This window comes from Hetaerina americana, unplaced genomic scaffold (genome assembly GCF_022747635.1).
Source record: "Hetaerina americana unplaced genomic scaffold, ioHetAmer1.1.p SCAF_28, whole genome shotgun sequence".
Lineage (NCBI taxonomy): Eukaryota > Metazoa > Arthropoda > Insecta > Odonata > Calopterygidae > Hetaerina > Hetaerina americana.
Window position 1 is genome coordinate 479,929 of NW_027286852.1, and position 25,322 is coordinate 505,250.

The window sequence follows — 25,322 nt, forward strand, 5'->3', positions numbered from 1 at the left end:
TTTGAATTTAGAATAATTGCATTTTGGGGGAATATATATGAAAATAGGATGGAAAAGAAAATACTGTGTTCTTCTGCATATGTTTTATTATACACACGACCTAGCTTTGGACTTACTAAGTCATAATGAGGTGAATTACAGAAGGACCCTCCCGGACCACCTTCTGTTCCACAGTCCTTTTCTCCCCGGCCCATCCGCCTTCTTCCCCATCTCTCCCACACACACACACCATTTCCCGTTTCTCTTTCCTCTCCTCTCACTTACCTGCATCCCCCCTTCCTCTAATCAGTCTTGTATACAGGGTGCATTCCAAACGTTATGAAATTGAATTTCCCTCACCGCTCCTATTGTTCAGAGTGGGATCAAACCACTTAGAGTACAGGTGGGTGATAGGAACACTAAGCTTTGCTGTTAAATAAATCTCAGTACTCTCCACGCTGTGGAAGCAGCAGGGCATCAGTTATTGTTAACCTCTGTGCACGGACCGTGTCAGGAAAGACCAACCGAGTGGAAATTTCAAGTGAAATTTTACAGCGTATTGAAAATGAACCTGATTATTTGGACAACGTCATCACTGGTGATGAAACCTGGGTTTTTGAATACATCCCACAGACAAAACGCCACAGCTCTGAGTGGCACACCGACCGGTCTCCCCCGGCCCAAAAAGGCAAGAATGAGCTAATCAAAAATGAAAACAATGCTTATTGTCCTTTTCGACAGTAAATGGTCCATAAGGAGTTTGTTGGTCAAGGACAGACAGTTAACACTGCCTACTACTTGGATGTGCTGGAAATACTCCGGAAAAGGGTCATCAGGACGAGAAAAGACATGTGCTACCTAGCAACTCCATCGCGACAACGCACCTTACCACAATGCGCTACAAGTCCGTGAGTTCCTGGCCAAACACCAGGAGCCAATGCTGCCCCACCCTTTCTTGTCCATAGAAGTGATCCAATCAGTCATGATGAAGATCTTGCGAGAGGTCCCCGAAGATGCCTTCCAGGGTGCGTACCGGTCATGGCAGAGTTGCTGGAAAAAATGTGCAGAGGCCCAAGGACAGTAATTTGAAGAATATTAAGTGTTTGTGCAAATCTGTTCAATAAATCTCTATTGAAAAAATTATTGTATTACTTTCAGAACGCTCCCTGTGTTCAGCAATGTATCTTCTGCACTTCGCCTGATGATGACTTTGTAGAATGAAACCTAGTTCATGCATAATAAAACATACATGGAAGGACAAAGTATTTTCTTTTCCAATATATAAAAAATTGCTGGAAAAATTTTTCAAGTTCTTTTTCCTCTTAAAAAGAATAGAGAAAAAAATGTTTTGGTACTTAATGAAGGAAAACTAAGTTGATAATTTTAGTAAGAAGGAAAGGAACCTTATGATAACTTTCTGATGCACTGAAATATCGGTTTCCAGAACTATTTCAACAAATAGACAACTTCTGACTAACAAATTCTGTTAAATTAAGCTCTTCCTTTTCAAACATTTTCTGGAAAATTGCGTACCTAGTCTACGCGCTTTCAGATTATTCAGAAGTCATGGAATACTGAAATTAGCAACAATCAGCAACCCTAATTATGGTGTAGGAGTCAACTTCATTTTTTTTCCACAGTAGTCAAGAAATTGAGAACTTAAGAAGGAACTTGAGCAATTATTCCTATATTTCCCAAAAATTTCAGTGTTCCATATCTAAATAAAAATGCCTGAATTTTCCAGTTTTTCCTTGAAAATTGAAACGCTGCTCACAGACTGTAAAAAATTCCACACACTGCATGATGTGGTATTTAAGTTTTAAGGATTACCTTATGGCAATCGGTTCTCCCATATGCAATATATAGGTAATCCATCAACTTCACTGCACCCTCTGTCCCTCCTTCCTCCAGTTGGTCAGTGCACCACACCCCGCATCAGCAATCACCATGCCTCATTTTAAACCTTCTTCCCCACTAGCCTCTCTACCAATTCCCCAAACATGCCTCCCTCCAGTGTTATCAATTGAACGACTGTTTCAATATGTGTCCATTATTGCCTCCCTTCCTCCTTCAGACACTCCACCAAACCTCTAAACCCTCCAGTCCACACGCATCTGGCTCCTTGGCAACGGCTCGGATCTAATCCTCAACCTTGCCCCCTAGGTGGCACACCCACCCCTCCCGATTGCCACCCAACCCCTCCCTCCCACTCTCCTTAACTCTCCCCCCTCTGTGTCCATCATCATCCACATCCTCAGTTTTCCTCTTTCTGTTGAGGAACGTGGTCTGATGCATTCAAAAACCAAAACTGGGAGTGTCTCTTTATTTTGTGTTTCCAAGTTTTTCCAAGTCTTTTCCACGCCTTGATGCCATATGTGAAATTATCTAAAATTTAAATATTATATAATTTCATGATGCATGTATATTCTATTAATGGTGGTAGGGGGCACTATGGCCAAGAGATGATGGAGAAGTTCCATTATTATAGAAATATGGAAGAGGTTGTAACTTTTCCTGCCTGCATTTGGGAGAAGGTATTGAAAATGCATGTATATTGGGATTTGAATCATAGTGATCACTTGCCAATAATTTGTTGGCATTTCTTGAATAAAAGCATGTAAATGCAAAAAAAGTTTTTCTTTTGCACTATTAAGTGGGACTGAACCACACTACAGTGAATTGAATCGCTGCCAGTTTAATGTTTCTGAGTCATCATTCAGGATCTTTCAATTATTTTCAAATGCAAGTGACTAATCATTGACTCTTGTGTGTGCGCTTTGTCCCACCCTCATGTGAAAAACAGCCACGAAAACGGATTTGCGCCAGAGCACGGAAAATGACGACGACCCCAAGAAGCCGGCCGTGGAGGACTTGGTGCAGAACATCGAGGGGAAGAAATTGCGCCAGCGCATCAAGGCAGCTCGGTACGTCGAGTGCTCCGCCAAGAATGGAGAGGGTCTCCAGGAAGTGTTTGAGGTAGCCGTGCGTTGCGTGCTGAAGAGGCCTGCCTCGAGGAAGCCTACGTGTTGCATCCTTTAAATGAAGGGCATCCATCAAAACGGCACCAAGTGCGGAGCAGAGGGTATGCGCCACCCTGCAAACGAAAAAAGACACTTCTTGCGACAGGTTTGTGCCCGTGGCATCTACCATGGTGCCATTCGGGTTTAATGCAGAGCAGAGGCCCCAACCACACGAGAGCTGAGTTGAGTGAGAAGAAAATGCATGGCGGTTGCACGCACCATTGTACTACATTGATGAGCAGAGAGTGCCATGAACGCTTGACCATAAATTGCTGTCCTCCACATGTATGACTATCTCCATGTCGGTAAACATTACCTCATGCCACAGTCACTGCTCCAATCATTGTTTGAATATCAGCAGAACGAACCAAGGATTGATGCATATTTTTATATAGATGAATATATTTTGAAAGAAAATGTCATTCAATGATAACAATATGCTAAATGATTCCAACAATATGCTAAATGATTCCAAATAAGTTAGTTCATTGAGAGTTATTGTGTAAATAATGCTGTTAACTTAGAAAAAATTCCTTTCATAAAACATGACTTTAACAAATGCACAAGTAGTATTATGGTTTTGCAGTTGAACGTGAATGCACTCCACTGTGCAAAATGCAGGTGTTTAAGAGAGGGCATTGAAAGAGCATCTCCCCCAGAACAGAAGTTGGCCAAGAAATGGTTGTCATCTGAACTAAATCAGTGCCAATTTTTGGCCGTCAAGTTGATCATGCCCATGAAGTGAGCCCCAGTCAGTTTCAAGCAATTGAAACTTCACTTATGGACTGTGTTCGTTTGACTGTGAATCTAAATTATTTTTCAGCATCTTTCAGAAAAGAAAGCTTCAGCTCATGAAGTGATGTCTTGAAAATTACTGAGTCAATTATGCCTATTTGATGATTTAATTAGGCAAAAATATTTTCCAATAAATCATTGATTTAACAGTAGTGCATAGTGCTGATGAAATCTATTGTTATTGCATTTCATTATAAATCATTTTAACAAAAGTATAATTGTTGTTCTTTAAACATGCTAAGTGCATGTTCCCAATGACCATATATCTGATATAATTGACATAAGTTCTTTACCTCAGGAGTACACCTTCAAACATTGCCTTATTTGACATTTAGTCTTCATGAGAGCTATTGAAATAAGTGTCTGACGCATTTAAAATAAGATGGTTGAAAATAAAAGTCCTCTGCAATCCGCTCTCATCAATGGGGAAATGAGAAGGTCAAACCTGTCAAGACTGAAAAGTTCTGATGCCCATCAAATGAAATAAATGTCTCATCTCTGCAGCATGGTCCACGGGCATCACTGAGACTCGGGCCCTTTCTGTGTGGACACTCCCTCAATCTTAAACTTCTACAGAGAATATGCTATACTAACATTTCAGAGCTTTCATTGTCGCCGCAGCCATAGGAATGAGGAAAGATTTTAGGCATAAATTTTAGCAATTCATTGCTCCAGTTTAATAGACAGAACTGAGGAGTGTGGTTAACTTGCCCCATTGGCTATATTTCACTTTCCTGTTGTGGCACACAAATAACTGTTGACATACTTGTCATTATTTTTATTAAAATGAGAGCACTTCTTGTCATCATTGTTATGACACCCAAGGTTTTTCTCTCCTATTCCTCAGTTTCTTTTATAATCTCTTATTTTCCTGTAAATTTTGGCTCCAACTTGATCCTGCTCATATTCTTCTCCATACACTTACTCTGGATATGGTTTTCTTCTGCCCTGTGTCTCTCTTCCTTTCATTTTTTACTTAATTGATTTTTATTTAAAACTTATTTCTTACAATCCTTTATCTTCAGCACTTAAATGTTGGTCTGCTTTAGGTATTATATAATTCCTTTGGAATTGCTGCAATAACTCTTTTTGTATACATTTATTTTACTGTGCCATTGTTAAATTGTATTCTGTAGACTCACTTCCATTTCTTGGAAACATTTCTCCCTCCAGTATTTTGATCACGGCCCATTGCCTTGCGTTGCTTGAGTTCTTTTATGACTTGGTCACATTCATCTACGATTATAGATGGGCCTCTTTCATCCCTGTGCACTGTTTATATTTCTTGTGTGTTGTCTCCTTTCATCATTGCACTGCAATGCAAGCTCCCTGTGTATTTTGTCCACTTCCTGCGCTGGTAATCCAGCTCAATCAGTCTTCTCTGCTTCAAAATAATTTTGGGGCATTTTTCTGTTTTTTAAATTTTTATTAATTAATAAGTAGTTTTCCTTATCCATGTCTCTTCTATGTATATGCCAATCCAATTCCTTGGTTTTTTTGCTTCCCTATTTAACATATTTTTATTTTGCTTGTAAAGTGCTTTTACATCTTTACTTCTTTTTTCATTAATTCTTCAATATTTTGGAACTTCTGCTATTTACAATTGTTATGATATCTCGATATTTTTGGTGTTTTACTAGTTAAGGTAGGCTTTGGATAGACTCAGCCTACACAATTTCCCCTAATGAAAAGCACAACCCAGCAACATACCCTAAACCAAGCCCCTCTTCATTTCAAAATATTCCTCCCTCACTTCATTCCCTTCAACACCCCTATCCCTACTCTCCCCTCTATCACATTCTTCAACATTCCACTGGTGATCAATATGCTTTTCATCCATTTTTCCCGTCTCCTTATGATTTCTCACAACGATCCCCTCTCCTCCCCCACCATACCTATCTATATTTTCCTCGTTTGTTTTCCTTTCTGTCCACTTAACCCTCTCTATTCTTCTCCACACCCACATTTCAAAAGCATCCAATCTACGTCTATCCTCCTGCTTCAATGGCCATGTTTCCATGCCATACATAACTAAGCTACATATCAAAGTTTAAAGGAGCCTTTTCTTAACATCCTTACTCAACGTCCCAGTCATCAATTCTCTCCTACTTGTGAAAGTTTCTTAGCCTAATGCAATCCTCCTTATTAGATCCCTATTACATAACCACTCGTTTTTTGGTCATTTTGGTACAAAACACTTCCGAAACACATAAAATTTTCCACCTGCTCTACTTTATGATTTCTTGTATTGATAATCAACTTAGTCTTTCTCTTTCTTGAAAATCACAGAACTTTGATTTACTACTCTTATTCAAAAACATAAGCAAAATTCCAGGGACTGATATTCATCCACGAACTCCTGGCTATACATATCCACCAATAATGCATAGAACTTAAGGAAGTACTCCCCAACAATAGGCTGTGTCACATCTGTGGCTACAAAAGGCAACCGTTAATTGCAAGCAAGAATTCCTCATTTGCAGAGATGTCGAAAACATTTTGTGTTTCACCGATTTGTTTGTGCTCTAACAGCCACCTAATTTCATCCTAGTCGGGTGTGGACTGGATCAACATGTATTTCAGCTATTTGTAAGTAAGTAAGTAAGTAAGTAAGTAAGTAATTTTATTTGCCCAGCAGATTTGTACAATTGTAAAAAACAAGCACAGATATAGGACACGTCAATGTTATATAAAGAAATGATAAATACTAAGTACATGTTTAAATACAAAGAAACTCATGGGACAAGAAGTTCATTAATAGAATAAAACATTTTACAGAGTAAATATTTCTGAAGGTTGAGCTTAAATATAGGCAGCTTATGTTGTGCTTTCAGTTCTTTAGGAAGTTTATTAAAAATCCTGAGGCCCATATGTTTAGGTCCATGGGCGGTGGTACAGGTTCTGACAAAGTTTTGGTGGAGGTCAGCAGAATGCCTTGTGTTATAATTGTGAACGTTGGCATTGGAAAGATAACTAGAGAAGTTGCTTTTGACATACAAAGATGCGCAATACATATACACGCAGGGAATGGGTAAAATTTTCAATTTTTTAAAGAGGGGACGACAGGATGCTGCATGAGTAGCAAAGCAAATAAGTCGGATGATCCGTTTTTGAATTTTAAATATAATATTTGCATTAGGTGTAGGGCCCCATAAAAGAATACTATAAACAACATGAGAGTAAAATTCACTATAATAAAGAGACAATAAGACCTCAGTATTGACGGTATGCCTAATGAATCTGATAAGATGACAGAGTGAACTCAACTTATTACGAAGTTTGAGAATATGGTCATCCCAAGACAGACGACTGTCAATAGAGATGCCTAGAAAACATGATTTACTTTTTTGTACAATAAGTTCGTTATCAATATTTACAGTTATGCAAGCAGCTGATTTATTCTTATTAGCAAAGTAATTAAAGAAGATTTACTAACATTGAGGAGGAGGGAATTGAGGAGACACCACTCATGTAACAGCTGGGTAACGGAAACAGAGGTTAATATTAGTGTGTCTACAGAGGAGGCAGACACGAGGACATTTGTGTCATCAGCATAGACGACAGGCAGCACGCCTGGTACAGAGTTCAGTAATGTTGGTAGATCATTTACGTACATAAGGAACAAGATTGGGCCCAGGACAGATCCCTGGGGTACACCACATAGAACACTTTTTACTGGAGAAAGGAACTCTCTTCCTTGTTTACTTAAGGCTACACATTGTTTTCTGTCCAGGAGATAGGATCTAACCCAGTCTAGGGAAGTCCCTCTTATTCCCAGGCATTCAATTTTTCGAAGTAAGAGGTTGTGATTGACAGCATCAAACGCCTTTGAAAAATCGAAAAATAAGGCAAGAGATTCAGATCTATTGTCAAGATCAGAAGTTATTTTGTTAACTGCTTGATATATAGCTGTGGATGTAGACCTGAGTTTCCTGAAACCATGTTGGTTGGGAGAAAGTAAGTTATGGGATTCCAGAAATAATATTAAGCGATTGTAAAAAATTAATTCAAATATTTTACCGAATTGGTTGAGCAATGAAATGGGCCGATAAGAATTCATATCGTCTTTAGGTCCTTTGCCCTTGTAGAGGGGCAAGACTTTCGCTACTTTCAAGGTGGCAGGGAATTTCCCTACCTTTAGAGATTTGTTAATTAAAAATAATAATGGATGCTTAATTGCCTCGTAAGATTTCTTAAAAATAGTGGCTGGTATTCCATCAAGACCTGCAGAGTATTTATTACTAATTTTGGACATTGCCTTAGTTAATTCATGTTCCGAACAGGGATATAAGAATAGCGAGTTACAAGAGTTGGAAATAAGGGGATATTTGCCACTGTTACACTGATTTGTAGGAGTTATCTGAGATAGGTAATGTTCATTGAGGGAGGATGCCATCTGTATAGTATTTTGATTGAGCTTTCCAGAAGTATTACGAAGTACAATGTCAGAGTTGACATTTGAGATAGATTTGGATTCATTAATTATTTTCCAGGCTTCCCTAGATTTGTTAGAGGCATTAGTAATTCGAGAATTGTTATATGATCGTTTGGCATTGTAAAGAATAGTCCTGTATTCCTTTTTCAAAGTGGAGTATTCGTGTTGACTGGAGGAGTCAGTTTTATTTCTAAAATATGCTGCTAAATCTTTCATGTACCTTGAAAGATTACGAATTTCATCGGTAACCCAGGGTTTCTTATTATGATATAAAACTGAGGTTTTGAACCTAATTGGCCCAATGGGAAAACAAAAATTGAAGTATTCAAGGTAAGTAGAATAGAAGTAAAGAAAGTTGTCGTCAAAACAGTAATCGCTGTAAACATTCGACCAGTCATGGGAGCTTAGCCGCTCAAAGAAGTTAGAAATATTCTCATCGGAAAATTTTCTTCTGAAAATGGTCTTGCTGTTACTATTATCACTGAAGGTGAAAGTGGCTAGAAGAGGAAAATGGTCAGAAATATGAGACTCGATTGTTACGGTTTCAGATAACTCTGCACTGGAATTTGTAAGAACTACATCTAGAAGAGTAAAAGTAGTTCTGCAAACTCTAGTGGCTACCATATTAGTAACGGAAAGGCCAAAGGAAGACAAAATGTCAAACAGATCATATTTAGCTTTAGAGCTTTCTAGTAGGTTGCAGTTGAAGTCGCCGGTTATAATCAGCAACGGGTTAGGAATAGACTTATGGATTAATTCCAACAATGTATAAAATTTAGAAAGGAACACGTCAAAATCACTGGCTGGAGAACGATAAATCGTAACAATTATATAATCACGGTTGTTTCCTTTGATACGAGACAGACTGGACTCGAACAGGTGATCTTCATTAAGGGGATTGGAGAACTGGATAAGTGGCACTGAGGAATATGTCAGTCTCACAGACACTAGGATTAATACACCACCATTTTTACTTGTTGCTCGGCAAAAAGCATCGGCGAGAACGTAACCAGTAAGTCGGAACAAAAGCAGTTCCCCCTTCTGAAGCCAGTGCTCATTTACACAAATCACATCAGGGTTATGTTCACTCATAAATACTTCAAGGTCAATCAGTTTATTGCGCAAACACTGAATGTTAATATGGAGAATCTTTAATTGCGTAGTTATCCTGCCGCAATTTCCGGGCGGAGTCTCCGAAAAGAATAATTTCCGATACAGATATTTTTTGGCCAGAACTCTGGGGTAAGGAGCTTTTCACGTAAATCTTGATTCACAGACAAATGAAAGGAGGCGTAATTGCCTCTGGTTACCTTAAGTTGCTCAATGTCTACAGCAGAATCAAGAAGATCCGGCAAATTAACCTTCAGATAGGACATGATTTCGTCTTTCGTCGTGTCAGGAAGAAAATTCCAGACATGAACATGAGAACGCCGCGAGATGCCGGAGATAGAGCTCTTGTTATTGGAGGAGCCCATAATAGGTGGTCGGCGTCGCCGCTTTTTCACTTCAATGAAGCCGTCGTTAGGAGAATTGGAAGAAGGATTAGGTGAAATAGTTACACTCGGTTGGGAGATGATCGCTTCAGAAGAAGTTTCAGATGATAGGGAGGTAGGCTGTTGAACGCAGGGCATGGCAGGCTCAGCAGATGCATTCTGCCGTTTAAAGCCTCGCGTGAACGGACGACTGTGGATGCGTGTTACCTCGGAACACGATGTCACTTGGCCAAGAGTGCCTGGAGTGGGTTTATCAGAGTTTTGGCGGACAGCAGAGGAGACCACACATTTGTCACTCAAAGCAATAACTTCACGATCTGCTTTCAGCTTCACTAGTTCTCGCTTCAGAAATTCAATGTCCGACGCCATGTTAGAAATTTTGACGTCGGACGCTCGACAGAAAAAACACTTCCAAAATAGATCACGGCACTCCAATAACGCCTTTAGTGGCAGGTCCTTAAGTCCGGTGCACTTAGGATGAAAAAACCTTGTGCAGTAATCGCAGCAGATTAGTTTATCAGTGTGTTCGAAGTGTTTTTTACAGACATCACACGAGAGCATAACAACATTGGACGCCATCTTTCTGGTGTATGGGTGTACTACCTGTCATTTGTGGGGTCTGTGAATATATATGCCTTCAACCTCCTGGGCATGCCGGTTCCCTAATACGCAGAAGACAGTAAAATTTTGTCACATCTTGAGTGATTGTTGTCAGAAAGGCTGGCTCTCTCACTGCGAGAACCAGAAACTGGGTTTTCCTCCAAAAAAGCAGCAAACTGCAATTAACCTCCACACACTCCCTTTTCCGGTTATGGTAAGCCACATGTGCACATACACAAAATGGATTTAACATCACCGGAACAATTGGTCCAATAAACCTTGTCATTGCGCATGTAAAATACAATCACGTCTGGGTCACCACTTGTCGTGATGCTGGCGACTAGAGCAACTGCCACAATTAAGAGCAAGTTGGTTGAGTCATCTGTTAAAGAGGGGGTTTATTGCCACAGATATTAAATGGTGCAAAATGATGTTGTAGGTGACCATGAAGGGGCAATCGACCGAGCAGATGCCTCCCTCCTCCACGCTAGGGTGGATGAACCACACTATGTTCTCTTTTCTGCCGATGCTGCACTCTCAAGGCCCAACAGTTAACATGGAATTAGTGGTGTGCGAAACGTCTGCAGTTTCCAAATTCACGAACCAGGTGTTCATTTTAAATAAGAGACCCTTAAAATCTTAAGAGAGATGGGGGATTGGAGAGTAATGGTAGGCCAAGGAAGAGATGGTGGTGAGAGGGAGGCAACGTTTTTATGAACAAGGAATGACTGTGGGAAAAAAGGAATTTAATTCTGCAGGACACGGGTGTTAGTTGTCACCAACACTTGGTTTAGACACCACAAAAGGCATACATATATATAGAAAATGTCAGGTGACTCAGAAAGGTGTCAGTTAGATTATATTATGGTTAGGCACAGGTTAAGGAACAGCGTGATCAACTTGCACAGATTCCTGGGAGCAGGCGAGGATTGTGATCACAATTTAGTACTCTTGAAGGGGAGCACCCAAATCAAAAAGATAAGGCAGGGGCGGAAAGGGTAAGGAAATGGAATGTAGAAGCATTAACTGGATTGACAAGGAAGGAGTATCAGCAGACTGTAGAGAAAATCATGAGCGAGGGAAAGGAGCTGAATACTATCAAGGAAAAAGGGAAATAAATGAAAAAAGGGATATTGAAAGCCCCTAAAGAAACTATAGGAACTGTTAGTAAGAAAAGGACAAGAAAACCATGGATCACGAATGAGATGATTAGAAAAATAGATGAGAGAAGGAAATGTAACAATATAAACCCAGAGTTATGCAGAAGGAAGTACAAAGAGATTAATAATAAATTGAGAGAGGTACGAATAGAGAAAAAAGTGTGGTGGAAGATGTGGTGAGAGAATGATGAAAGTTTGCAGTGGTCTCCCTTGGAGAAATCATGAGGAGACAGAAAAATCGGATGCAGAGCATATTGATTAGCAGTGGGATGTTGAAGACTGTGACAGAGGGGAGAATGTTAGGAAAACAAGGAAGTAGGGATAAGAGTAAGAATAGGGATGTTGGACGGAATGAAGAACATGGAGATGAAGAGGGGCTTATTGCAGCGTGGGATTTTGAATGGTGTTTTATTAGGAGGGGCAAGGAAGTTGTCCCTGTACCATTCGGTGGCTTGTCCATTCAAAATCTACCTTACCCGATAGATAACCAAACAGGGTGGTAGATAAATGTGGAATACTCCTGGTGAGAGCTTTGCACCCTTGTCTTACTCCTTAACTTTGGCTTCCATTTTCCTTGTTTTTCATTTGCATGACATAACTATTTGGGGGTGACTGGTTATCCTTCTGTCATTGTAGCTTATTCCAAGCACTTCTACCAACAGAGCAACTAGTTCCATTTGACATTGTCGAAGACCTTCACCAAGTCCATGAATGCCACACATTATGGCCAATTTACATGTGTTGCTTTTTTGGCCACTATCCTGAGTGTTCTCTGTTTTTTCCTGAATCCAAATTGGTTTTTTCATGAGACTTCCTCTTTATCTTTCCCTCTATTCTTCAACTAATTAACTCTGTGTCCTTTGCATTAATCTGTTTTTGTTTCCTTTGGCTCTGAAATCACCACACTCTTCTCCAAGTACTCGGGTGGTCTTCCATTGTCGTAGCCAAGGGTGTTTATCATTTCTGGCAGTTTCATCAATTCCTGGAGCCTTTTTGTCCTTCATGGCTCAGTTGAATTTGCTTCTCATTACCTCTGAGCCCCAATCATCATCTTCTATCTCAACTTCCTTTCATTAAGTCACCATCAAGTTATTTAGGCCCTTATCACGGTTCTTTGATTTATATTCCCAACTGCATCTTGGTGGTTCTGAGATATTGTTTTCCTTCCTCCAAACTTCTTTATCGCCACTTCATAAACTGTTTTCATTTTTTAAGCCATCATTTAATACCTCCCCTAGCAGCAACTCTTCCTTGGCTCTTTTACACCCTCATATGAGACTTCATAGCGCTAAACATTCCTAATGAATATTTTAACCGCATCCTTTCCCACCTAAAATTTCAATTTCATAATTAAAAAGGGCACACAACCCCATAAACTTTATAAATGGCACAAGAAACATTGTTGGCATGCATTTATGCTTATTAACTACTTGATATGCATACACCATGCCGACGATTCACCTTTGCCACAACGCATGCGCAGACCCCTATTGCTGTTGTTACACGCTCCCCAAGTTGCTGTCTCTTCCAATTCTTGTGAATGGGATCATTTGAGAACGAAGCCAGTAATTTCAGCATAGCTGCAGTAGAAATAAAAATGAGTCGAGTGGTGTAAAAAATTTATTTATAAATGCACTCTAAGCCATCCATACAAATTGCACATGCGTAACCACTTATTTCTTTACCAAATTTCAGGATGAGAAATACCTTAAAGTAAGATATTGAAAGAATCATAAGGTTAAATCCCTTACCAAAATTTGCAGTCAAAACTTCATAGATGCTATGAATTCTAACCATGTAATTACTCAATTGTTTTCTGGACACTGATACCCCATTATTTAACAGGAACAATGTAGAGCATTTTGCATCACGGGACAAATGGAAATGGTATACACACACTGTGATAAATAATTTGCCACATCATACACTTGAAATTCTCAAGTTTGAGGAAAGTCTTTGAAAGCATGGAGGAGCTTCATGCCAACTGAAAAGAAACAAAACGCCAACACCAACATGTATTGCCACTTGGCCCTTGGTAAGGACCCTTGGCGCCACATTATGATGCTAAGCCATGCTTGGCAGGGACGCAATTGGCGGAACTGATGCCTTCTGCTGAATTATCTTGCCATACCCACCCCGCCCACCATCAAAGTCTGTGCGGTACTCATCTCGAACCTGTAATTGAAACAAAACAAAGTCTATTCCCACTCCTCCTCTTTCCAGGGCCAAACACAAATAGGGAAACTTAAATCTATATCTCACCCAGTAAACCAACAAAAGGGTGAGTGGCAGGGATTAACCAGTAAACATTGGCTAACCATTGATTAATGGCATTGGGAATGTTCAAACAGTAATACTTTGTTTCTAACTGTTCTGGTCATGAAATCAGTGCGAGGGAATAGTGATTCTTTGTGTGCCAACCAGTTTGGCCACATCCCAATTCCTCTTCCAATACACTCATGACTACCAAGCATGAAGAATAACAAATGGGTCATAAATAATGAACTAATTAGTATTTCAATTCTTTATTTGTTTTGTACAAATTGAATTTGCATTCCAGGTTGGTTCATTCCACAACAGAAAATAAGATGAAGATGCTTCATGATCCTCAACAATGAGCCCTTAATTTTCTTGGAATTCACTTAGTATATCATTTATTCTTTTTGGAATGGAATACATGACTTAACATTAATTTAAAAGGGAAAAATGATTGCACTTAACAAGCGATTCAAAGTACAAGAAAGATTCTGGAATGAATTATCCTCTCTATGTGAAGGTAGTATTTGGAGAGAGACCAAACATAGGAATGAAATAAAAGAGAAATTTATTCATTTTTAAGTCGTAAGCTGCATACAGACTCATTATTTAGGTGCCTTGATTTCTCTGTTTAGGGTGATTGCCATCATGAAGTGAGAGGGCACAAATTTAGGTGCCCATTTCAGCCCCCGGATTAAGGACACAAGAAGTTTACCCTGAATATGCCGTAATGCAACCTCATAACTCCAAGAGCTAGAAGCGAGACAACTAGCCGAAGATTAATTGCCATAATATTTGTTTGTCTAGTGCTTCTTTTCGTGACTAAGAACATCGACATTGCCATCATGTTTGTATCCATACCTCGTTTGTGTGCTTGGTAAATATTATTTTGGCATATAAACGTTACTGAAAATAATCTTCAAACGTAATATTGTGTTGGGAGAATGTAAGCCTTTAGTAATTTCCTCAGTTAAAAAAAATAGCTGTCCTCATGAACCCAACTGGGTGGGTATTCCAAGGGTCCTTCGCCAAGCCTTTGCTGAAGGAATCACAATTTCACTATGTAAGCCCACAAAGTAATAAAACCAACAAAAATGAAAAAGTGCCAACAAAGACTAATTGTACGATAAATATTTAATTGATACTATGCTAAATTTAAAAATATGAACCATTTAGCAAGAGAAGTATGCATAAATATACATTAACTACACACGACACAAAGCACATATAAAAACAAAACAATTACGGATAAGGATTAATGACCAAAAACTTACCCTGGAGTTAAACACCATATAATAAGATGAAAAGTTTACAATTATTGAAATGTCATACTATCCGACGTAATAATTAAAGCAAAATATAAAGTACGGATAATTTATACAGTCGCATATAGCCTGATAATAGAATATTAATATGAAACCAGTATCAAAAATTGCCCAAGATAATAAATTAAAAGAAAGAAATGGAAAACTTAAAAAAAAGACTGCCGAATGAATTGTTAACTGACCTCAGAATTACGCAAAAACTATGGTGCAGTTTTGCAACTACACACAAATGTTAGTAGAAGCTATCTCAAGCATCAAAATATTTAAATTTGGACATCATATGTTTACTTGATATTCTCAGCTATATATGTACGGCAGTACTACTACAAAGGGTGTCCAACCTCAAGCAGCCTTATCATTAGGCACCTAAAAGCATGTTCCATGATGCCCATTGAGTCTGGACACATCTCTCACAGAAACAAAAAGGGGAGAGGACATTATGACGAATAATATGTTTTGCTGAAATTGATTTTCAAGGGAATTAATAAAATCAAGATGTGCTGACAGTTCTCTTGTTATGTTTGGGGAAAAAGTTATGTTTTGCCACGCTAGTTAAATGAAACGGCTCAAATATTTTTACATGCCACTGAATCTTTCAGCAGCATGTTTTAGCATCTAAGACACTTACAACTAATTTGAAAAGCATTTTGAGAGTTGATGTTTGAGATGCAAATTTTATCCCAGCAACAAGAATTGAATTGCCACATGTTCAAATCTTGGTGTGAACAGGTGAAAGCTGATAATGTGATACTGCTGCTGTACACAGAGGTATGATGTTATCCGGAGAAAATGTTTTGGGAAGGCTTTTAGAGCGCTAATTGAAATTTAGCATGAAATATGAATGGTGAATGTCATCTATTGGCAAGTATACAGGGGCAATGATACTCCCCAAATTTATCTTGAGCTTCTCAAATGGTATTCTACCTTTCTATACCCTGCCATAATTTTTCTTAAGTGCCTCAGTGTAGTCAATAGAATGGAGGAATCATAAAATATAAAGAATGGAGTAGTAGTAGTTTTTAGGGGAGGCGACCGACAGCTAAGGTCATTTGCGCCATAGGGGATGGACAGGAAAGGATGAAGGGTGGAGAGAAACCCGGCGTCGGCATTAGCCTACTCTTTACGAAAGGCGCCAAGGGGTCCGCAGTTTAACGTCCCATCCGACGGACGGCGTACTCACTCAAAGTGCCCTCCACAAAGCACCTCAAGTAGGGATCGAGATACCTCTGAAAAATATTCAACACCGCCGGGATTTGAACCCGCGCCCTCAGGGTGGGAAGCCCCTAAAGAATGGAATCAAGTCTCATTAAAGCAATGAAGAAGTGAGTGTGGAATAAGACAGCATGTCTTTGGTGGAGTATCTCAATTGCAAAATAATCGCCGAGAACATTTCCTGCGGGCTCACACATGAAGTCAAGCTGAAGGGTCTTTGGCTACATTGCTCCAACTTTTACTAAAGTCATAATTTGTTTGGTCGACCAATTCGTTGGAAAATTTGAGCAAATTACATCAAGAAGCAGACTAAAAGAGAGGACTTTTACTGATATTTCTGGGTTCTTCAAAATTCTTTCCTTTTCAATCAGAAGTGAACACTTCAGAAATACTAGCATGTTCCTATTTCTTTGAGATTCCCAAGACATTATCAATTGACACCCTCTCTAGCAGTTTCCTCTTGAGCATTATTGGCCAATCTCTCCACACCAACACTTTGCTCTTCATAAGAATCCAAATCACTATCAACAACCAATTGGTCTTCAAGTCCATCAGTTTAAAATTGGAAATTTCAGGCTAGACTTATCCACTCCAGAAATAAAAAAAATCAGCTTTGTTAATTCTACATATTACACGAGTGGAATTAATGAAGTTGCATTCTTACTTTACATTATTTTAGTTCTGAGACAATTTCGAAGGGTAATGAAGAAATATGTTTTCTTATTCACTTATGAACACAGAAAAAACTTCTGTAGCTCTCTGCCAACTGCCAGATGCTTCTGAAACTGTGGAGCAGGCATTAATATGTACTAGGCCTATCCTCAAAGTAGCATGACTGCTTTTTCCCTGGATAGATGACTAAATTGTTCGAGGGAGGGGAAACTCAGGAGAGGCTGATGGAAGTTGGTTCCCTGCCTTTGCAGAGTGGGGATCTTCCATTTGCAAAAGCTCTAAAACATAACCTCGCCACACACTTTTTAGGTGGATAGTGGTGTATTTATGTCAATGTCAAATTTGGGAAATAAATTTTTATTAATCTACTCAAAGCTACTACTTTTGGGAGAGACCTTGTAGGATATGAAGGACCAGTTTTTTTTTGTTACCACTAAAATCAATCAGGTACTAGGCCTCTTATTTTCCACACATTTTCAGCTGCTCTTAATTTGGACTCTGAAAGGATGCATACCGTTATGCCAATGGGGGTTGAATGGGATGAACTTCCTCTTTCCTTCCCCTCCAGGTTTTAAATAACCGATTTGCTCATCTTGGTTGCAAAATGAGTTAGACATTGCTCTTGAGTCATGCCTGTGGGGCACAAACATTACACTCAACTGCCTATGGTATCTTCTTGACGTTAATAGAACCCAGAGGGAAATTTTAGGCAGGCAAGGCAGTGATTGAAAATATTTTATGGGAATTTTCAGGCACACAAGTTGGACAAAGGTTTGAGGAGGAATGAGGGCTATGAATTAAAATGCCGAGGTTGAAATTCACCAGAATAAATTCAAAGAGTCAGTTGATAATATTCAATGCCAGACTGTAGTATGGAAACTACAAGAAGTGATAAAATCTCGGGAGGAGGAGTGCTAAGGTCACAGCAGAGTCGATAGGAGCCAGAAATTCAAAACATGGGAGTAGAAAGTTGAGGTAAGAAAATGGAGTATAATGCATGGTGAATATGTTATAACACATTTATAGAGACTTGAAAAATGATTCAAATGGCCTTTAAAGGTTAAATGCACACACTATCAAATGTGAGGAGGACGGATGACACTCACCTGCCCACCAGTCTTCCCTCGGCCATATTGCCTCCCTTCCACAAAGCCAGCATCCCAGTCTGTTCGCACGGTTCGATCATCGAGTCTTGTCCCATTTATGTAGCGCATACAATTCTCAGCATCAGACCTTTGATAGTATCTTAAATTTTGTTAGGGAATCAATATTATTTGCATTATAAAAAAATAACATTCTAAAGTACATAATTATCATTAAAACTACATCTACAAGGGTGAATTACCAAATTAACTAAAATCATGCGACCACTTTTTCCTGCCCAAGAAAATATAACCCCTCTCCATTAGCAACAAAACATCAAGCCCATCTCCAACTCAGCAATTTCCTACCAATATTGGTCTGAAAGTGAATAGATTTTCCAAGAATAATATTCCCATATTGTTATTGTCCAATAAAAACCGAGCATCATGTGAATTAGAATGGGTTAGGATTATAAAATATTTAGGAGTATTATTCAACTCAAATATTGATTTTAAGGATCAAAATACACATCTGTTTCAAAGTACTCACACTGCATGGCTTCATAAAAAGATAAATTAATCATATTCAAAAAATGTTGAAACATTCAAAAAGGTATTATGTGCTATAGTTGGACCAATTGTGGAATTCTGAGCTTCAACATGGTCAACACTCTACAATACTTAATTGAAATGGTTTCATCCAAATTTCAACGGCTCTTTACCAGACGATATTTAAAGTTGCTGAATCCTCTTTTAATCACATACATTTCGGATATATCCAAGCTCACTTCCTGATGGCATTCCAACAATGTCATAGTTGTTCTTAAAAATAAACACATTTCATTCTATTGTCCCCCTATCCTTCAACGAATTATATATCCCCTAGTAGGTGTAATCATAACATTTACACTGCAAAACAGACTGGCTTAGATCCAACTGCGCAAAATTGACAATGCTATTAATAAATATTAAAAATAAGATTTCTTTAATAGTTCCCCTAAAAAATTAAGTAGACCGTTGCCATTCAAGAACAATTGAAACTGACCATTATCTCAATGCATCATTCCTTATGCACACATCTAGAAAATAATATTAACCCAATATTTTGTGAAACAGTGCAGTGATCAGCCTTTAAGTACCAAAAGGCTGAGGACATTCTAAAAAAATGAAACCTAACAAAATCTATAATTAAAACTTAAGTGCTTTAAACTGGCCCCCCTACCCTGATGTGTGAATTTCACACGCCGTCGGGCTTAGTACTGGGTGAACTCTACCATCACCTACTAAACCGACCTTCGGGTTGATTACTGTGTTTATGGTTTCTATGGTTATATATATATACCCCCTCCCCGGACTACAACCTTGACGTGGTGGAAGGGCTTGTGCGTTCCGATGACCCCTAGAGCTGTGCTGGCAGAAGTAATAATAATTGCTCCTGGTAGGGTCACCCATGCCAGATAGGTCGAAGGTTAGGAGCCAGACGAAAGGTAGTCCACGCAGCGTCTGTTCCTCAGTGAGGCGGCTGCAATGGCGTCTGACCCCAGTGGGGCGGCCAGTAAGTGATGGTGTCACGTCAAAAACACTATTGAGGAAGGCAACGGGAAACCACCTCAATTATCATTCCCAATATTTAAATGATGGACAATACAGAGATTTTGAGTCCTGACAACTACGGGGCTCGGCCCAATCGGCCATGTGTCGTGCTCCGCAGCGGGGGAGGCAAGGCTTCCTCGGTGGTCATCCCACGAAACCCTTGAAAGGGAAAACCAGCCACAGCGGGACAGAAAATGCAGGAGAAAAAGACCAAATTAATTAGAATAGGAGCATGGAATGTTAGGACAATGATGAGGACAGGGAAATTGGAGAATGTTAAGCGAGAGATGAAAAGGGAAATATAGATATTTAAGGTCTATACGAGGTGAGATGGAAGGATAGCAGGGATTACTGGAGTGATAATTATAGAATAATATACAGCGGCGGGGACGAGAGCCAACGAGGGGTTGCCATAGTATTAATAAGTACCCCGCCGACCCAGGTGGGGGTGGGGTAACGTCCTCGTCTGCCATTCCAAGGGTCGCAGGTTCGATTCCCGCCTGGGTGAGTTTCCCTCCATCTAGGGCTTGGGTGTTTGTAAATGTAACCATTGTTATCGTTGTTAATAGTTCGATGTAAAGGCCAAAATGTGCTGTTTTCGGGCTAATGCTAAATAAATAAATAAATAACTGTAGAGGTAGGAAGGGGTGTGGTCAAGATAGAGCAGGTAACGTATAGATTATTACTAATAGAGATAAAAGCAGTACCAACGAACTTGATTATTATTAAGGTATACATGCCACGGAGCAACCATAAGGAAGAAGAAGTCGATAGGATATACGATCAGTTAGAGGACATAATCGCCTGTGTTCCCGCAGGGAAACATTTGATAGTGATGGGTGATTGGAATGCGACGGTAGGGGAAGGAAGAGATGGTGACGAGGTCGGGGACTACGGTTGAGAAATGAGGAATGACCGCGGGGAAAAAGCAGTTGAGTTCTGCAGGAGACAGGGGTTAGTCATCACCAACACTTGGTTTAGACACCACAAAAGACGCAGGAATACATGGAAAATGCGAGGTGACTCAGGAAGATATCAGCTAGATTATATCCTGGTTAGACACAGATTTAGGAACAGCGTAATAAATTCGCACAGCTTCCCGGGAGCAGATGCGGACTCTGACCACAATTTAGTTGTTATAAAATGTAGCGTCCGTTTCAAAAAGACAAGGCGGGGGCGGCGGTTTAGAAAATGGAATGTAGAAGCATTAAATGGTTTGAAAAGGAAGGAGTACAAACAGGCGGTAGAGGATATCATGGAGGATGGTAAAGAGCGAAGTACTATCGAAGAAAAATGGGAAGGTATCAAGAAAGGGTTGTCCAGAGCCGCAAAAGACGCTATTGGAACCGTTAACACTAAAAGGACTAGGAAACCATGGATCACGGATGAAATGATTACAAAGATGGATGAGCGGAGAAAATGGAAGAATATAAATACAGAATTGGGCAAAATGAAGTACAAAGAATTGAACAATACATTGAGGTGGGCAACAAATAAAGCAAAAGAAGCATGGTGGAAGACGTAGTGCGAGGATATGGAAAGTCTGCAGAGGAAGGGTGAAATCGGCGCGCTGTACAGCTAAGTTAAATCTTTATCTGGAAGTAAGAAAGGAAGATCTATGCTAACAGTTAGAGATAAGGTGGGTAAGGTAATAGTTGACACGGGAAGGATCCAAGAAAGAAAGAAGGAATATATAGAAGAACTAGTAGTAAAGAACTTCGAACAACAAACTTAGACATTGAAAAAGAACATGACGTAGAGGAAGATAGCTTAGGTCCAGGCATACTAGTCAATGAGATAGAAAGGGCATCAAGGGAGATGAAACTAAATAAGGCCGTGGGGGTGGATAACATTCCCGCGGAACTATTGAAATGATTAGGAAAATGTGGGAGGAAGAGGCTATATGGGCTCATTCGTAGTATTAATGAGGAACGACTCTGGCCAGAAGACTTTGTGAGATCAGTTTTAGTTCCTATTCCGAAAAAGGTAAAGGCTACATCATGTGAGGACTACAGGATGATAAGTTTGATATCCCATGCAGCTAAAGTCGTTCTCAGGATCATAAACAAAAGGATAGAGAGAAGGGTAAATGATTATTTAGGGGATGATCAGTTTGGGTTTAGGAAGGGGAGAGGTACGCGTGATGCCATTGCAGTAATGAATTTTATTAATCGAGAGGAATATAGAACACAACCAGGAGGTATTTGCCTGTTTCGTAGATTTCGAAAAAGCGTTTGATAGAGTGAATTGGGAAAAACTAATGAGTATTCTGCAGAAAATAGGAATAGACTGGTGGGAAAAAAGGCTAATCCGCAACCTGTACATGTCTCAGACTGCTCAGGTGCGGGTGGGAAGCGGGGAGTCAGGATGGGCAGTGTTAGGAAGGGGTGTAAGGCAGGGTTGCCCATTATCACCGTTGCTGTTCAACCTGTATGCAGAGGAAATAAACAAAGAGGCATGGGAAGAGCTGTAGGTAGGAATGAAAGTGGGCGGGGAATTCGTGAAATCAGCTAGGTTTGCTGATGACCAAGCTTTAGTTTGTCAGTCAGCCAAGGGGCTGCAAGCATTGCTTAGTGAATTGGAAATTCAGTGTGACAGGTATGGGATGAGAATCAATATTAATAAAACAAAGGTTATGCGATTTTAGAGCAGGTAGAACAGTTTGTGTATCTCGGAAGTGTTTTGGACCAACACGGTCAAAGTAGTGGGGACGTAAGGAGAAGAATTGCACTAGGCAAAGAGGCTTTCACAAGGAGGAGGGAGTTGATGATGGGGACATTGAGTAAGGATGTTAAGAAAAGACTCGTCAAAACTTTGATATGGAGCGTAGCTATGTACGGCACGGAAACGTGGTCATTGAAGCAGGAGGATAGACGTAGACTGGAGGCTTTTGATATGTGGTTGTGGAGAGGTATAGAGAAGGTGAAATGGACCGATAAGAAAACAAATCCTATGGATGCAGGAAAAGTGGATGCGGGGGTATTGACCGACAGTGGGATGTTGAAGACTGTAATTGAGGGGAGAATGTTAGGCAAACGAGGAAAGGGAAGGAACAGGATAGGGATGTTGGACGGGATGACGGGAGGAAGAAAGTAGTCAGAGCTGAAAAGGGACCTGATGTAGAGTAGGATGTTGTGTTTTGCTAGGGGTCACAAATTATTTTCATTAGTAATTATGTCCATCCAAAAACCTACCTTAACCGGTAAATTACCTTATCTTATAATAATACATACATATATATATATATATATATATATATATATATATATATATATATATATATATATATATATATATATATATATATGCTTTCGTAGACGTAACACGGAAGTGCCGAATAGTACAATACACAGTAACACACAATATGGAAACACAAAAAAAGAAGAACACTCACACGTTATTTCTTGATATTTCGACGGAAACAATCCGTCTTCCTCTGAAGATATAGAAGTAAGGATAGATCCTCTGAGGATATAGAAGTAAACATTACTTCTATATCTTCAGAGGAAGACGGATTGTTTCCGTCGAAATATCAAGAAATAACGTGTGAGTGTTCTTCTTTTTTTGTGTTTCTATATTGTGTGTTACTGTGTATTGTACTATATATATATATATATATATATATATATATATATATATATATATATATATATATATATATATATGTGTGTGTATATATATATATGGTAGCGCTAAATACTATACTATATATTTAATTTTTGAAATGCAATGCGATATCGCTGAGCAAAAAGCATTCACTGCTCTATAAACAATGTGCGACTGAACAAATTTCTTTAAGTAATCTGATTTATTGACGTTTTACTATGCTCCGTGTATATAAACAAATATTTCTTTTTTGTATTAAAATATAGCCAAATTATGTACATCCTGAACTGGTTATTAAAGTTATTATTATTGCAGCAAGACAAAATTCGGCAATTAACTAATTTGGGTGACTCTCTCATTATTTACACATGCACTACTCGGGAATTACTCCAACTTATCCTAAGAAACCTAATGAACACCTTCAAAGGATACTCGACGAAGCAAAATCCACAAGGAGTTTTCTTGTATTTGTCGAGACCCATTATGATTCTTTTTACATCCCCACATTTCGAAAACAATTCGTAAATTTGTTCTTCTGTGGTGTAGAATGATAAATTGCCAACATATAATGTACTTGATGTACGAAGTAATCTTTCCTGGTCACTTCGAGATCCCTGTAAAAAACGACCATTATTATATATATTAGAATTTACATTAAAAATGCTGTGAAAGTAACGTCAACGTTATCCCTACTTGCCTTGAAATGTTGGTCACGATAGGAACTCAGCTCTATTGAAGAGCTCTGAGTAGACATTTTGTAATATGCTCCAACTAAAATTTAACATTATGCATTACAAATATTGTTTCAACATAATTCAAATACATTAATAATCAATTAATGAAGCAATCCAATCTCTGTTTACATATAAACACTACTAACAAGTTTCGAGGCAAGTATTCCCCTCTTTGGAGAAGGCTCTTGAATTTTCGCTATATTCTTTCGACATGACTGCTGGTAAAATTTTCAATGTAAACGCTGAAGATTCCGCTCTCCTCACGTACGTTGCCCACGTCCTTCGGGTTTCTTAATGCCAATTACCTCTACCAGTGTCAGCGATGCTAACAATGCCACCGACCACTGAATATGTAGTCCTAATATCGTTCTTCATGTGTTATATTTTAACAAAACGAAAATGGCGCCGTCCTTGCGCCACCGTAATCAAGCGGCTAGCAGAAAAGAAATTAAAAAAATTAATGCCAAGAAGTCTTCAAAATCGAACAGGTTGTTATGAATACATTTTTTCGATAATAATAATAAAAGAAGCAATTTATGTATGCTTAAAAGAAGTTTTACGGGAACATTTTATCATTAATATTTTACTTCCAGATCTGAAGAAGTGCCTGTTATTCCAAACCCTTCTGAATTAGGTCTTATTTACCCAAGTGCAGAAACAGCCTTCAAGGCACTTCTTTCGGCTAGGTTTTGTGCCGCTATTTGGAGTAATATTTCTGATTGTGATGAAACTTATAACTACTGGGAGCCGGTAAGACACTACATATTACATTAGCTCACGTTTCTGCATAGATTGCTATTCAGTTTACAACTTTCCTTTCAGAGCCACTATTTGCTATTTGGAAAAGGATTTGAGACCTGGGAATATAGCCCACAGTATGCGCTCCGTTCTTATACGTATTTACTATTGCACGTTATCCCCGCATGGTTTTACCATCGACTACTTCAGCCGAATCGCCTTTTGATATTTTACTTCTCACGTTGCTTGCTTGGCCTTCTATGCGCAGCTTGTGAGGTATATTTTTATAGGTGAGTGATATGGAAAATATTGGGCTTAATTCATAAATTCCGTTTCGATTTTGAAAATATAATCTTACCGTGTGATATGATTATTTTTTCGCCTTCTTAGGAGTATTTGCCGAGAATTTGGTGTTCATGTAGGACGTTTGACATTGGCTTTCATGGTCTTTGGCGCAGGCATGTTTGTAGCCAGTACTGCATATTTACCTTCCAGTTTTTCAATGTGAGTATTGTTTCTACAGTAAGTTAAAACTCCCTCCTAAAATATCATTTTTAACTAAGTGGCTACAGCTTCTACTAACCAATGATTGAAATATTCACCTCCTTGAACAATAAATGAA

General features: G+C 39.1%; 3 protein-coding genes across 5 annotated transcripts in view; 2 read left to right on the plus strand and 1 right to left on the minus strand.

Annotated features, from left to right (window-relative positions):
- LOC139689842 (ras-like GTP-binding protein RhoL) overlaps window positions 1-3,989 on the plus strand; it is a 75,977-nt gene extending 71,988 nt beyond the window's left edge. Inside the window, exon 5 of the mRNA XM_071586935.1 lies at window positions 2,783-3,989. Coding sequence (XP_071443036.1) covers window positions 2,783-3,018 — 236 coding nt within the window. The 3' untranslated portion in view covers window positions 3,019-3,989. The remainder of the gene's footprint in view (window positions 1-2,782) is intronic.
- Window positions 3,990-13,120: 9,131 nt separating this feature from the next.
- Cbp20 (cap binding protein 20) lies at window positions 13,121-24,303 on the minus strand. Its single transcript, XM_071586930.1, has 5 exons — window positions 24,109-24,303; window positions 23,926-23,999; window positions 23,661-23,842; window positions 18,054-18,192; window positions 13,121-13,657 (listed from the first exon to the last, which is right to left on the minus strand). Exons 1-5 carry the CDS (start codon window positions 24,173-24,175, stop codon window positions 13,547-13,549), a joined length of 573 nt encoding a protein of 190 aa, XP_071443031.1. The 5' UTR covers window positions 24,176-24,303; the 3' UTR covers window positions 13,121-13,546.
- Window positions 24,304-24,361: 58 nt separating this feature from the next.
- The window catches only part of Alg9 (alpha-1,2-mannosyltransferase Alg9), a 60,625-nt gene continuing 59,664 nt past the window's right edge, over window positions 24,362-25,322 (plus strand). For all 3 annotated transcript variants that reach the window (XM_071586926.1, XM_071586927.1, XM_071586928.1), the window contains exons 1-4: window positions 24,362-24,450; window positions 24,556-24,712; window positions 24,785-24,990; window positions 25,091-25,204. In XM_071586926.1, coding sequence (XP_071443027.1) covers window positions 24,362-24,450; window positions 24,556-24,712; window positions 24,785-24,990; window positions 25,091-25,204 — 566 coding nt within the window. The remainder of the gene's footprint in view (window positions 24,451-24,555; window positions 24,713-24,784; window positions 24,991-25,090; window positions 25,205-25,322) is intronic.

Excerpts from the sequence above, each read along its gene's own strand:
- Cbp20 (XM_071586930.1), bottom strand. The coding sequence starts at position 24,175 with ATGTCGAAAGAATATAGCGAAAATTCAAGAGCCTTCTCCAAAGAGGGG. Across the intron at positions 23,843-23,925 it reads ATCGTGACCAACATTTCAAG|GGATCTCGAAGTGACCAGGA; the intron begins GCAAGTAGGGAT and ends CGTTTTTTACAG. Across the intron at positions 18,193-23,660 it reads TGTGGATTTTGCTTCGTCGA|ATACTATCAAAGGTCTGATG; the intron begins GTATCCTTTGAA and ends ACAAAATTTAAG.